Here is a 12625-nt window from a genome sequence, read left to right as displayed (position 1 = left end):
TGAGTCTATTAAAGCTTGGAACTCCTGAGAACTACAAATGTTAAAACCGTCAACAGATGCCATTTGCTGAAACCGAGGCTCCTCTAGCAGATGGATGAAAGTTAAACATAAATTGCACTATTTCTTCTTCTGTTGGTTCATTTGTTTTTAATATAGTATGAAAAAATCTTGCTATTCACTTACTTCTGGCATATGCTTCATGGCTGTTTAGGGTATTCTGAGAAGATCTTTGAAATGATAGTCATGCTGTGTTTTATTATGTGAATTCATTGAATGCATAGAAACAAATCCTTGTCAGAGTTTTAAAACTTTCTTTGGTCATATTTCCAATATGGAAAATCAGAGTGAGAAATAATCACCAAATGTTCACAACGGGACATAATGTCTTTTAAATCTTTCATGTTGCGCTATAGTAGAATAATATCGATCATATCTAATAGTTCTTATTCATTTAGTACTTGAATTTTCTTTGCAGTATTTTTTTTTAAAGATTTTATTTATTTATTTGAGAGAGAGAGAATGAGAGACAGAGAGCATGAGAAGGAGGAAGGTCAGAGGGAGAAGCAGACTCCCTGCTGAGCAGGGAGCCCGATGTGGGACTCGATCCCGGGACTCCAGGATCATGACTTGAGCCGAAGGCAGTTGCTTAACCAACTGAGCCACCCAGGCGCCCTTCTTTGCAGTATTTTAGTTTCTCACATGCCATCTAATCATTTAAATAACACACACACAGAAGAATGGTGCTTTTAGTCCTCGTTCCATTTAATGACTTATATACCATTTAATGCGATCGCTATTAATTAATATTAACTTGCAAGAACCATAATGACATTATTAATCATTCGAGAATATTTATATATTCTCGGCATAGAACTAAGTGTTTCTTTTATAATTTAGTTTACTCATATATCTCTCTAGAAACCTGCAGTTTTCTTGCCTTTTTCCTGATCCCTAAAGTTATTTATCCAATAGTATTTCTCAGAACTGGGAACCGAATCAGAACCAAAGAAATTTCAGCATAGTTGGAAGAATGGGGAAGCAATTAAATAAATATGTAAATTGTTACAAAATCGTCTCACATTTAGGAGGACGGATAATATGCATTACGCTGTTTTTTAACTTTGAAACTTACTGTGATTGCTCTTTACAGGCTCAGGTTCATGTCGCTTTAGTTACTCAGACCCCAGCATCATTGTGTCGTACGCCAAGAATAATACCGGAGACTGGATTCAGCTGGAGAGAATTAGGTTTGTTATCATTTCAAGTAGTTTCATAAATCCTGACGTAAGTGGATTTCTACTTCCCGGTTTGCCTTCATTCTACCACCGATTTTATTCTGCATGGTCAAGTACTCTGGTTGTTAATTACACTGAATTACATGCCTGCACATATTACTCTCTGCCCTGTTTGAAGAAGTATTGTTAAGTGTCATTTTCCATTCAGAACCTCCCACAGTTCATAGTAGCTGTAACAAACCATTTTTGATAAAAGCATATTTGAGAGAATAACTTTTAGGATGCAATCCTCCACAAATTAACATCACTCTACTCTCTAGGTGGCTATGGGCTGGCTCCAAGGCCTAGGAATATACGAGATTACCGCATAAATTCCTTCCAGTCTGGGATGGTAACGAGTTCGTAGCCACTAGGGCTTTTGCATCTAATCTTTAGTTCTGTCATTTCCCATCCAACCTCCCAAAGGCAGGTTCTAAAATTCTATTATCATAATTGTGATGCAACTTGTAGTCATTTTATTATATTTTCTTTATTTAAAAAAAAAAATCCCTCAATAAGGAAATGAGGTAGGATGCTTAAAGAAGAAGCTCACTCAAGTTGAAAAAATTTGGTTAAATTAGCAAAACACAAATGATATTTACTCCTTCTGCAGAGTTTAAATCATAAAACAAAATGGATGCCTAATTTTAGGTCTGGTAAGATATTTAAAAGAAAAAACTGCCTTGGACTTTTATAAAGTAGTTAGTCTGATTGGTTTAGTTCTTAAATTCATATAACTCAAGTAGAACATTTTCCATCAGTTTTGTACAGTTTTCTTTCTTCACATGCTAATTTCCTTACCGTATTTCCCTATTGAAAGAATTGCGATTTATTTAGGGAAGAAGAGTAAATATTAGTCTTTAAATTCTTAGTCTTCAAAGCTAAATCAATCTGCCCAAAGTTTCTAGTCGTATTTCAAATTTAAAAAACTGTCACATGTCCAAGGTCTACTCCAACCAGAAACTGAGAAAAGTGATTCTACCTCATGGATTTTTTTTTTTTTAAGATTTTATTTATTTGACAGAGAGAGACACAGCGAGAGAGGGAACACAAGCAGGGGGAGTGGGAGAGGAAGAAGCAGACTCCCGGTGGAGCAGGGAGCCTGATGTGGGGCTGGATCCCAGGACCCTGGGATCATGACCTGAGCCAAAGGCAGACACTTAACGACTGAGCCACCCAGGGGCCCCTACCTCATGGATTTTAATAGACTATCTCTCTCTGAGGCAGATACCATATAATCTGTAAGGACTGGGTACAAGCCAAGCTCTGACATGCTATGTCAATTTTATAACAGCATTTTGCTATTCTTCCTAATTTCTAGTAGTTATTATGAAAATGCATTCATATTAAATACTTATTTATATAAATGGCTGTAAACAAGGCAGCATATTGAAAATTTTGTCCTAACCTCCATTTTTTTCTCTATCCAGTAGTTATGTATTATAGTTTAGGTAAATTGTAGTAGACATTTCTTGCTGGAAAACAGCTACACATTTTTGATATGACAAATAGTGAATGTACACATTAAATTACAACATATGAAGATCACATTCAGCTGACTCCATTTGGTTTTTCACTAAATGAGACTTTCAATTTTAGACCGTGCTCCAAGCTATCATGCTCATTAATGCAAATTTTCCTTACCAGTAGTAGTGATCAGAGTGAACATATTTTCAGTCACTTCCTAAAACTAAAATGTACTATTTTCATTGGTTTAAATTCTTTTTTGAAGCTAAAAACATAGTCATTGTGCAATATTTTAAAAGAAAAGGCAATTGATTACCCCCAAAGGTAAGGTACACCATCTATAACCTACACTGACAATTCTTTGGATATATATGTGCTTCATTGGTGAGTGAAAAATATGTCTTTTCTGTAGTCCTTTCAAAACTGATTTATAGTAAGCCCAGGGTAATACTAGTTTGCATTTTAGTACCACTTTTAATCTTGGCTAAAGCAATCATTTTTACTATAGCAGGTTTCTACTTTGGTAGGATAAAATATTTAATAAAAGTACTTTATCACATAGCAGAAGGGCCTAGATTCTAACAGATATACTATAAAAATCATGTTAAATTATATCAAGCTTTTAAAGATTGATCTGCATCAAGTTGTAAAGAATTATATAGAGTGTTTAATTTTCATGGCAAATCTCACACTGATATAGACAAAACAAATAAAAATGTATCTGGTTACTAGAAACAAAGTAATTATTATTAAACACAGATTTTGAAATAGCATAGATACAAAATTTCAAGAAAAGAATCAAAATTAAGAAGTCAATTTTACAGTTTTTCTTTTTTCCTTTTTAGTATCAAATAAAATCAACTGTGAGATTATTTGAGTTTTTTGTGATTGAGTGTCTACGACATGCAAAAAACTGTGCTGCAGACACTTTGATTTTTTGCAGACACCATCAAGTGTGTGCATTTTCTCTTTGATTATTCCTTTACTGGCTTACTTGAATATACTCGGTGTCTGCTTTGTGTTAAGAGAAGAGCTCTCGAAGACGTTTAATGTTTAAACTGTCATCACTTAATAGGAACATCTTAATCATCAGCATATACTAAAAGATTTAAGGGCTGTAGGATTATGAGTATTTAATCTGTGATATGTATCATGTTAAGCTAATGAAACTACAATCTTAATTAAAAAACAAAATTGATCTACAAAAAAGAAAAAATGGATACCATTGAGCATCATTGTTTATTTATTATGTGGCACCAATTCCCATCTTACCGTATATTCCAGAGCCCCTTCCAATGTCAGCACCATCATACACATCCTCTACCTTCCTGAAGACACCAAAGGGGAGAACGTCCAGTTTCAGTGGAAGCAGGAAAGTCTCCATGTAGGCGAAGTGTATGAAGCCTGCTGGGCCTTAGATAACATCCTGATCATCAACTCAGCTCACAGACAAGTCATTTTAGAAGACAGTCTTGATCCAGTAGACACGGGCAACTGGCTTTTTTTCCCGGGAGCTACAGTTAAGGTTTGAGCTCTTTTTTGTTTCTTCTCCTTCCCTCTAAAACCTAAAGTTTAATCAACCAGATCAGACAAAGATAACCATTCTTACCAAATCCACTAGTAAAGGAATAAGTAATACTCTTATTTATGTTACCTTCTCTTTTAAGGATGGGGAGTCATTGGTACAAAAAACACTGACTTATTCATCCATTTAGTAAGTATCTTTGAGGACCCACTGTGCTGTGTCCTGGACTGAACCTAGAGAGTATAACCACAAAAGGGCAGATATGTTTCTTCCCTTCACGTGGCTGTCAACTTCGTGGGGGTAGTTAGACATGTCAACATGCAAATACAAAACAATATAATTTCTGTGATTTGCTAGGAAAGTTTAGAGCTCTGGAAGTACAATATACAATACCGAATCCAGTCTCAAGGGATTAGGAACGTGCTCCAGATTGGGAATCTGAGCAGAGACCAAAAGGTAATTTGGAGTTGGCCAGATGGGAGGAGTACTGTTTCTAGAATCAGAAATCATATATATAAGGCCTGGACGGCAAGAGCACAGAGCAAGGTCTTAGACAACGTTCAATCTATTGTCTAACAGATTTTGAGTTGAGACTTTTGATAGTTAAATGTGGAGATAAGGCCCGTGACAAAACCTTGAAGATCTTGCAAGCTGCTATGGAGTATGAATTTTATCCTGAAGGTGATAGGGAGTCACTGAATTGCTCCAAATAAGTCTGACCATCAGATTTTATTTTTTAAATATACCTTTGAGGATGGAAAATGGGATGGAAGGGAGAAAGTGCAGGTAGGGGAGCCACAGAGGAGGCCGGTAACAGAAATCCAGTGGGAGACCATGTTGGCCAGACTTAGGGGAGAATGTGGATGGACTTCAGAGATTTTTAGGAGAGGGAATAGAGAAGATTCAGGACTGATTGAGATGATGGGGGAATAGCAGGTGGTGAACACAGGATTTGGGCAGCTGGGTGGATGGCAGTGCCATTCATGGAAACAAACATAGAAGGAGAAGCAGGTTCACAGAAGTTGATGAATTCACTCTGGCCATGGTGATCTTTTCTTTAATTGAGATATACTTGATGTATAATATTATGTTAGCTTCAGGTGTGCCATGTAATGGTTTAATATTTGCATATATTGCAAAATGATCATCCCAGTAAGTTTTGTTAATATCCATCACCTCACGTGTTTACAAAATTTTCTTCTTGTGATGAGAACTTTCAGGATCTATCAGCAACTTTCAAATATGCAATATGGTATTATTAACGGTTGTCCACCATACCTTGTGGACATGTTGATCTTGATAATCCTGGGGACAAGCGAGAAGAAATAATTGGTGGGAGGTTAGATAAAGCAATCAGGAACTCAGAGGAAGTTTGGCAATTATCAACCTTTTGAATGGACATTGAAGTCATAGGCTTGCCTGCCCGGAGTGTGTGGAAGAAGAAGTTGTGCTGAGGCAATATAAAGGATGTCATTAGACCCTCAACTGGGCCCTCTCAAGTTTCCAGTATATGAAAATAGAGTGCAAATACAGCTTATGGAATTTGTAAAATGTGACTCGCTGGTACCCTGTGCTGCACAAAGGAGGTGAGAGCACAAGAGGAACAGCAAGTAGAACATAAACATCTAAGATGCTCACCTCCTTTTAATAATGTTTTCAAATTAAAAAAAAAAGATTCCAAATTATTTATACCCTTCAACACAGGAACTCCCCTGACACAATAACTTCTTGTTTAACAAACCAAGCGCTAGACAATCTACTTGTGGTTCATGAAATCACACCGATTGGCATTAGGAACAGGAATCATCCTTGCTCAGTGTGAGACAACACCCAGTAAACCTTATGGAAATTCATCCTGACAAAGACTCTAAAACCTTGGTCCCTTGAAAGAGAGTCCATGGATTCCTTTCATATGGGTGTAGAGAAGAACCTTTGTGAGGATATCCCACGTCCTATCCCACTACCACTTGATTAAGAAGGATTTCTGTTGATGTTGTTCAACATCGGCAAGAAGACATGAAAACCCAGGAAACATGTGGGGACCTCAGGGCCTGGGATTCACATCCTTTTCCCATGGTGATCATTTATCATTTGGACTCAGTACCCTTTACTATACAAATGCAATTTTTATGCCTTGTTTTACAAGCTGTTATACTAATCTAATTAGCCATTCAGTTTCTTAATGGATTGTACTTTAGTACCACCCCTGATAAAAATGCATGAAATGTGGTATTGCTTCAGCAGTGATGTTCAATTCAATTACGACTTTGTGTGGGTTAATAATTTTGCTTTGTGGTCCATCATTTTACTCCCAAACTTACCAATCATACATTTGAGATTTGCCTAGTGACCTGTGGGGGGAAAAAAAACACTGTAGCAATGATATATATCATGCTCTTTGACAGCTATCAGGTAGAAATTTTTCTCTGATGTTTTGTTTTGAAAATTCTCTTTAAAATTTTGCAATAATGGAATCTAAGAATTATCATTTTACCTCATTTGCATGACCACCCTTTTGCTTTCTGGCTCAAATATCTGAGCATTAAAAAGTTGCTTTTGCCAAGTGATTTGGAGTTCTAGCAATAAAAATTGTTTATTTAAACTGTATGCAACTTCTTCATTAAATATTTCTCCTTCAATTTGTGGCATCTGAAACAAAAACTAAATATAACCAATTAAAGAGCGTAAGCATATCTCCATATTCCTATTGGTCACAGGGCATGTTTTAAACATTGCTTTATTTTGGACTTTTAGTTTTGAGGATTATTGTTTGTTTGCTTGCTCTACCTATGTATTACCTTTTCTATGTTCAGTAAAAGTCTCCAAGATGATTATATCTTAACTAAATCAAAGAGTAAGTCTAACAGCAATTGAGAAAGTATGCTTGATTACAAAATAGAGCTTAGTTGCGGAAAAAATGTCCAAGCACAGACAGAATACTCTTAGTCTAAGTAATAAGGGCTACTCTTTATTGAACACTTAAAATTCCAGGTGCATGCATGCACACACACACAGATACACACACACACGGACACACATATGCACACAGATATACATCTACACAGGATTATGTATAATTATATATTATAAACCTATAAAGTAGGTGCTCTAGTAGCCCCATTTTACAGATGTGGAAAGCAGACATAGAGGTGTTGAGTAACTTATCCAAAATATCCCTCTCACCTATGGGAGAGCCAGGACTCACATAGAGGAATCAGACTTGATCTTGATTTCATTCACCACATGGCTTTGCTCTTACAGGTCGTAAATATAAACCAGTGTGATTCTGTTTGGCCCATGTTTCTTCCCAACATCGATTTATTAAATTATCTGCCCATTTTCTTCCCTGTCACTCTCTGACTATAGGTTAAAAGATTCTTGGGTTTTTTTCTATTTCTTGATCTTGCTCCAGCTTTATTCCATTTGTAATGCACGTTCCTTCCTCCAGATGACTGATTTTTTTTTATACATTAGAATTTAGTGAGTTCGGCCCAAGCACTGGCCTCTTTCTTCTCCTCCACACTCTTCTAGCTGATTTTGTTTTCACGGTCCTGGTTACTGGACCATCACAGGTATTGAGTGCTGACCTCAGGTGAACTTAAGGGGATGGGAGTATTGACATGGTTTGCTTATGGAGGCAGGAAGCATTTGCAGTAGCCTATGTGGGAGGTGATATAGTATAATAACGATGAGATGCTGAAGAAAGAGAAATCAAGTCTCACAGCAGTGGACTGCCTGTGACCAGGGTGTTAAGAGGCAAGAACCATACATAGGGATGTCAGTGACAGAAACTCCAGCATCATTCCTTCACAGAAATCACATCATGCTCCCTCCATACTCAAGACCTCCGATGGCTTCCCGTGGAGGTCTAGCCTGTAATCCGAGGCCCCTTAGTCCAGGCCCCACCTAACTTTCATCCTCATCTCCTGCTCCACTGTGCTCCAGCCTCACAAACCCAGCACAGAATTCCACACTGCTACACTTTACACATGCTTTTCCACCTTCTTTTTTCTCTGCCTGGTAATTCCCCAGCCTCCCTAAGGGCCCAGTTCCAAAGTCATTGTCTGTGTGAACTTTGTGCATCATTCATGTCTCAGTCCTCTCTGTGCTGATGTAACTATTAGGTTGAACAAGCAGGAATTGGGGTTGTGGACTGGCTGTGGAAAACAGGTCTCTTTGTTTCCCCCAGTGACCACTGAAGTTCAACCTGAGAGCTTTTTTATCTCTGTTCTCTTTGCAGATCCCAAGACTGCCGAGAGACCAAATAAGTCATCCAATCATTTTAGTCTCTCAGATAGTCCCAGATCAATAACAGATATGATCAGATCACTGTAATCACCTAAGCTCCAAGCTTCTCCCCTCCTCTGGCTTAGGTCTGCTGCAGTGGGAATGATGGCGGTGGTCAGCTCCTTCTCGGTCCTCACCACCCCATGCATTTCAGCCTCTGAACCCTCCAGGGCTGGGTGTGGAGGAAGCAGAAGAGGCAAGAGGCAGATATTGTTATAAACTGTAACTACTGATCCCTTGGCCTGGCAAGCGATCAAAGCTGACTCTCTCTTCAGTCTACCTTTGGGCTCTTTGGGAAATCTCCCCGCTCCTCACTAATGCTGGGGATCTCTCACCTGCTGTTCTTTGATGCATCTCCCATGTCTATTTCCACTTCCAGCCACGAGACCTCAGGTTAATGATTACAACCTGTTTCCACTGAGGGCTTCTTGCCCCTCCAGGGAACCATTTGAGGCAGGATCTTAGACAAACTAGGCTGTTTCTTGTGTCCATGGGCTGAAGTGTACACTCTAGTAAACGTTCACCTTGGATCCATGATTGGGAGGAGAGTAGTTACTTCTAAGCACAGCCCTCTTCTTACCTAGCCATCCTCCAGGCAGCTCTAGGCACAAGTCCAGGCCCATCCAGCATACCGTCTAAGTGGTACCCTTGAAGTCCAATGCACCAGGCTTGAGCAGAGAAGATACCTTCCTCCTCTGATGCAGTCATGGGTGGGACGCATAGTTCACCACCAAACCTCTCTAAAGAAATCATTTCTCTGCTGTCCAGCTTCCTACTCACATCAACTTTGAGTTTGAATCCCTGCAACGTGAGTGAGTAACTAAGCCCTTTTATCACCTCTTTCACTAGGTCCTTGTAGTTGGTCCATCCCACCCTCACCTTAAAATGTGGAGTAGTTCCATTTCAATATTCTCTTACACGGTACATATACATCTATGAGTGCATTTACAACCTTGCTTTCCATTTATGTTTCTGTCTCCCTGGTTAGAATGTCAGCTTCTTAACCTCAGGGACTGCTTCAACTATTTTTAAATCTCCAGTGTTTGGCACATGATGGATTGTTGTTAGGTGTTAACAGAATGAATGAGAAGCTGGAAAAAATAACCAGATGATTTGTTTAGGAGGAGAGAAAATGAATTTCATATTCACTGATGACTTGAAGTCAGCTGAAAATATTGTGAATGAAACTGGAGACAGCACAACTGTTAAGAAAGGGGGCTTAAATATATTGGTTAAAATCTTGGCTTTACCATTTATTAGCCATGTGGTTTGGGGCAACTTATTTAATCTCTTGTTTCCTCAGTATCCTCATCTGTAACAGGGATAATAATAGTATCCACCCCAAGCTGTGATAATTAAATAAGAAAATACACATAAAAAAAAATACACATAAAACCCTTAGAACAGTCCCTAGCACATAAAAAGGGTTTAATAAATATGTGTTCTCTATATTGAAACCTAGAGAATAGGCTCCACAAGGAAGTAAACATAGAGGAAAATGTGTAGAAGGCAAAGGATTGAGCTGACTGCTCTGATTATGAGGTGGGGGAGAATAGAATAGAAAAAATATAGACCTCACAAATTATGTCATCCTTATATGTCATTGAAGTAACATCAGAATCAAATGCATTAAAATGATTAAGTTGGACACAAATGTTGCCCGTACATGTAACCTTTGGCAATCAAAGTAAGAGATAGTTTCCATTGGAATTAAATTTCAATGCCACTTATGTAATCAGAATTATTAATAGTTTCTATTATTAACAACAAATGATTTTTTTTAAATGCTACTGTTCATAAAACAAGGGAATAGGAAGTAGTGAGGATGTAAACTGCCTAGCTGATGACCTCAAAAATAATGTTTAAGGGTGTCAGGTCAGATAGGAAAGATGAAAATGATTCATATTCACAGTGCGTATTTCTCCTTATCTTCTTTAGATTTTTTTTTTCGGTTTCTTTGGGAATATTTAATTCATTTCATCTGAGCCAATTCTTGTTTATCTCAAGTAGGGCAGAATGATATAAGACCAAATAGAGTAATTAACTTAAGGAGTTTATGTGATCTGGAGAATTGCAATTATAGGTCACCAGTTTAAATCTGTCCTGGGTTGGTAGAAGGCCATTACCATCTGTTGGCTCTTGGATAATTAACATAAAATAGATGTATAACAGTATTGGCTTTTAATATGGAATCTAGCCTTACGTTTATTGTGCTTTTTGATTTGGGGTTGGTAAGCTGCAAGGGGTTATGGAATTAATGTGTTCTTCCTCTATAGCCTTCTGTGTTTCTCCTCCATTCTTTTTACAAGTGCATGGCCTTGCCTGACTCATCTTCCAGTGTTTTTCCAGAAAACTTGTCCATGTGGAAGAAAAGGCACACCACATTCTTATGCTTCTAATTACCATCATGATGTTTTATTTTCCGCAACTCCCTAAGCAGCCCTTTGTTCATGACCAAGTAGGTGGGGCTCTAAATGCCAATAAATACAGTGCTGCAAATTAAAAAGCTCCCCAGAGCACCACCCTCATTAGCAATATCCCAGAGTAAGCAGATCATGGACTCACAAGGCAAGTGGACTGAAGCCTACTCAGTATCGAATCACCTGTCTTAATTACTGGTTAAGATGATTTTGCCTTCGTTTACAGAATACTGCATCCCTTTTCAACCTTTGTATATGATTTCTAGGAGAATCAAGAATTACTTGTGTCCATCGTTCCTATTCAAAACACACAGGGACACCTGGGTGGCTCAGTCGGTTAAGCATCTGCCTTCGGCTCAGGTCATGATCCCGGGGTCCTGGGATCGAGTCCCCCACCAGGCTCCCTGCTCAATAGGGAGTCTGCTTCTCCTGCTCTCCTGCCGCTCCCCCCTGCTTGTGCTCTCTCTCTCTCTCTGTCTCTCTGACAAATAAATAAAATCTTAAAAAAAAAAGACAGAGTGTACTCTGCCTGTTCATCCACAGTTGCTAGAATAGCTAAATACTGCCACGGCTAAATACTGCCATCCCCCATCCCACGGGAGCACGTCTCTCGGTCAGGCGGTTGTGGGTGTTTGTGCCACATTCGGAAGTGGGAGGCCCATTCTTCCTGTCTGAAGCGGGGCAGTGATTCATCTTAGGGCAACTTCTTGTGCTCCAACTCTATGACAATGGTCTTGCTTTTGCCATCAAGGTTTAAGGGAAATGAACCCATTTTTTAGCCCTTTCCAGTTAAGACTTAGAGTATCAAGGATCAGCATTTCACCTTGGGTAGGAGTCTCATATCCAGGAATGATACTTGCACTAACATGGATGCTAAATAATAATAAATAATAATAGTAACCTTATGATGATAAACAGTAGTAACAATGATAATAGAAATAGTAGTCATGATGGCATTTCATGAATGCTTCATATGTGCCAGCACATGAGGAAGCCTTATCATCCAAGTTTTGTATCAATAGTCAATAAACACTGGGTGTCTGTAAATGGGTTTGGCACTTCATTTCCCGTAGTCACTCTTGAAACATCTGGACAAATCCATCAAAGTCATCTCTTTCCAGCTCCTCAAACATACATCCTGCGATCTGAGAACATCCTTAATTTCAAGGTCAAAGAAAAACACTAAATGTTAAGTTTTTGGAGGGCCAGCCTGGAGCTCCTTCAGCTAGCAGCCTGCTTTCTGTAACTCACCATCAAAGAGAAGAGCCGCAAAGATCAGGGGAGCACTCACAGGAGAACCCAGGGACGGACGATGAGGAGAGCTGTGAGCAAGTGTTTGGGTTTGGGTTTTGTTTTGTTTTGTTTTCCTTTAATAGTACCCCATGGAGCAGAGTTTCCAAATGGATCGATATACCATGGAGGCAACTCTTAGTCAAACATGTGCTTCATTTTGTTTGCTTTCTCTCATCTTTAGTGGCAGCCAGAATTTGTATTTTGAAAGCATGAATCATTCGTGACTCTTTGGTATCTGTGTGTGTGTGTAGAGAGAGAGGGAGAAAGAGAGAGTGTATGTTTTGCTCAGTAACCATTAATAAATGTTTATATCTGCTCAGCTAGCCTGGGTACTCTTGGCTTGCAAAGGCATAAATCAC

The 12625-nt window shown here is 38.7% G+C and overlaps 1 protein-coding gene across 1 annotated transcript in view; it reads left to right on the top strand.

The window, feature by feature from the left end:
• RELN (reelin) overlaps positions 1–12625 on the top strand; it is a 288596-nt gene that overhangs the window by 75908 nt on the left and 200063 nt on the right. The window contains 2 exon segments of the mRNA XM_081799707.1: positions 1151–1247; positions 4026–4266. Of these exon segments, the coding sequence (XP_081655833.1) occupies positions 1151–1247; positions 4026–4266 (338 nt within the window).

Source organism: Leptonychotes weddellii, chromosome 12, assembly GCF_054177405.1.
Source record: "Leptonychotes weddellii isolate Sample4059 chromosome 12, ASM5417740v2, whole genome shotgun sequence".
NCBI classification, from domain to species: domain Eukaryota; kingdom Metazoa; phylum Chordata; class Mammalia; order Carnivora; family Phocidae; genus Leptonychotes; species Leptonychotes weddellii.
This window is presented reverse-complemented; position numbering and strand designations above follow the sequence as displayed.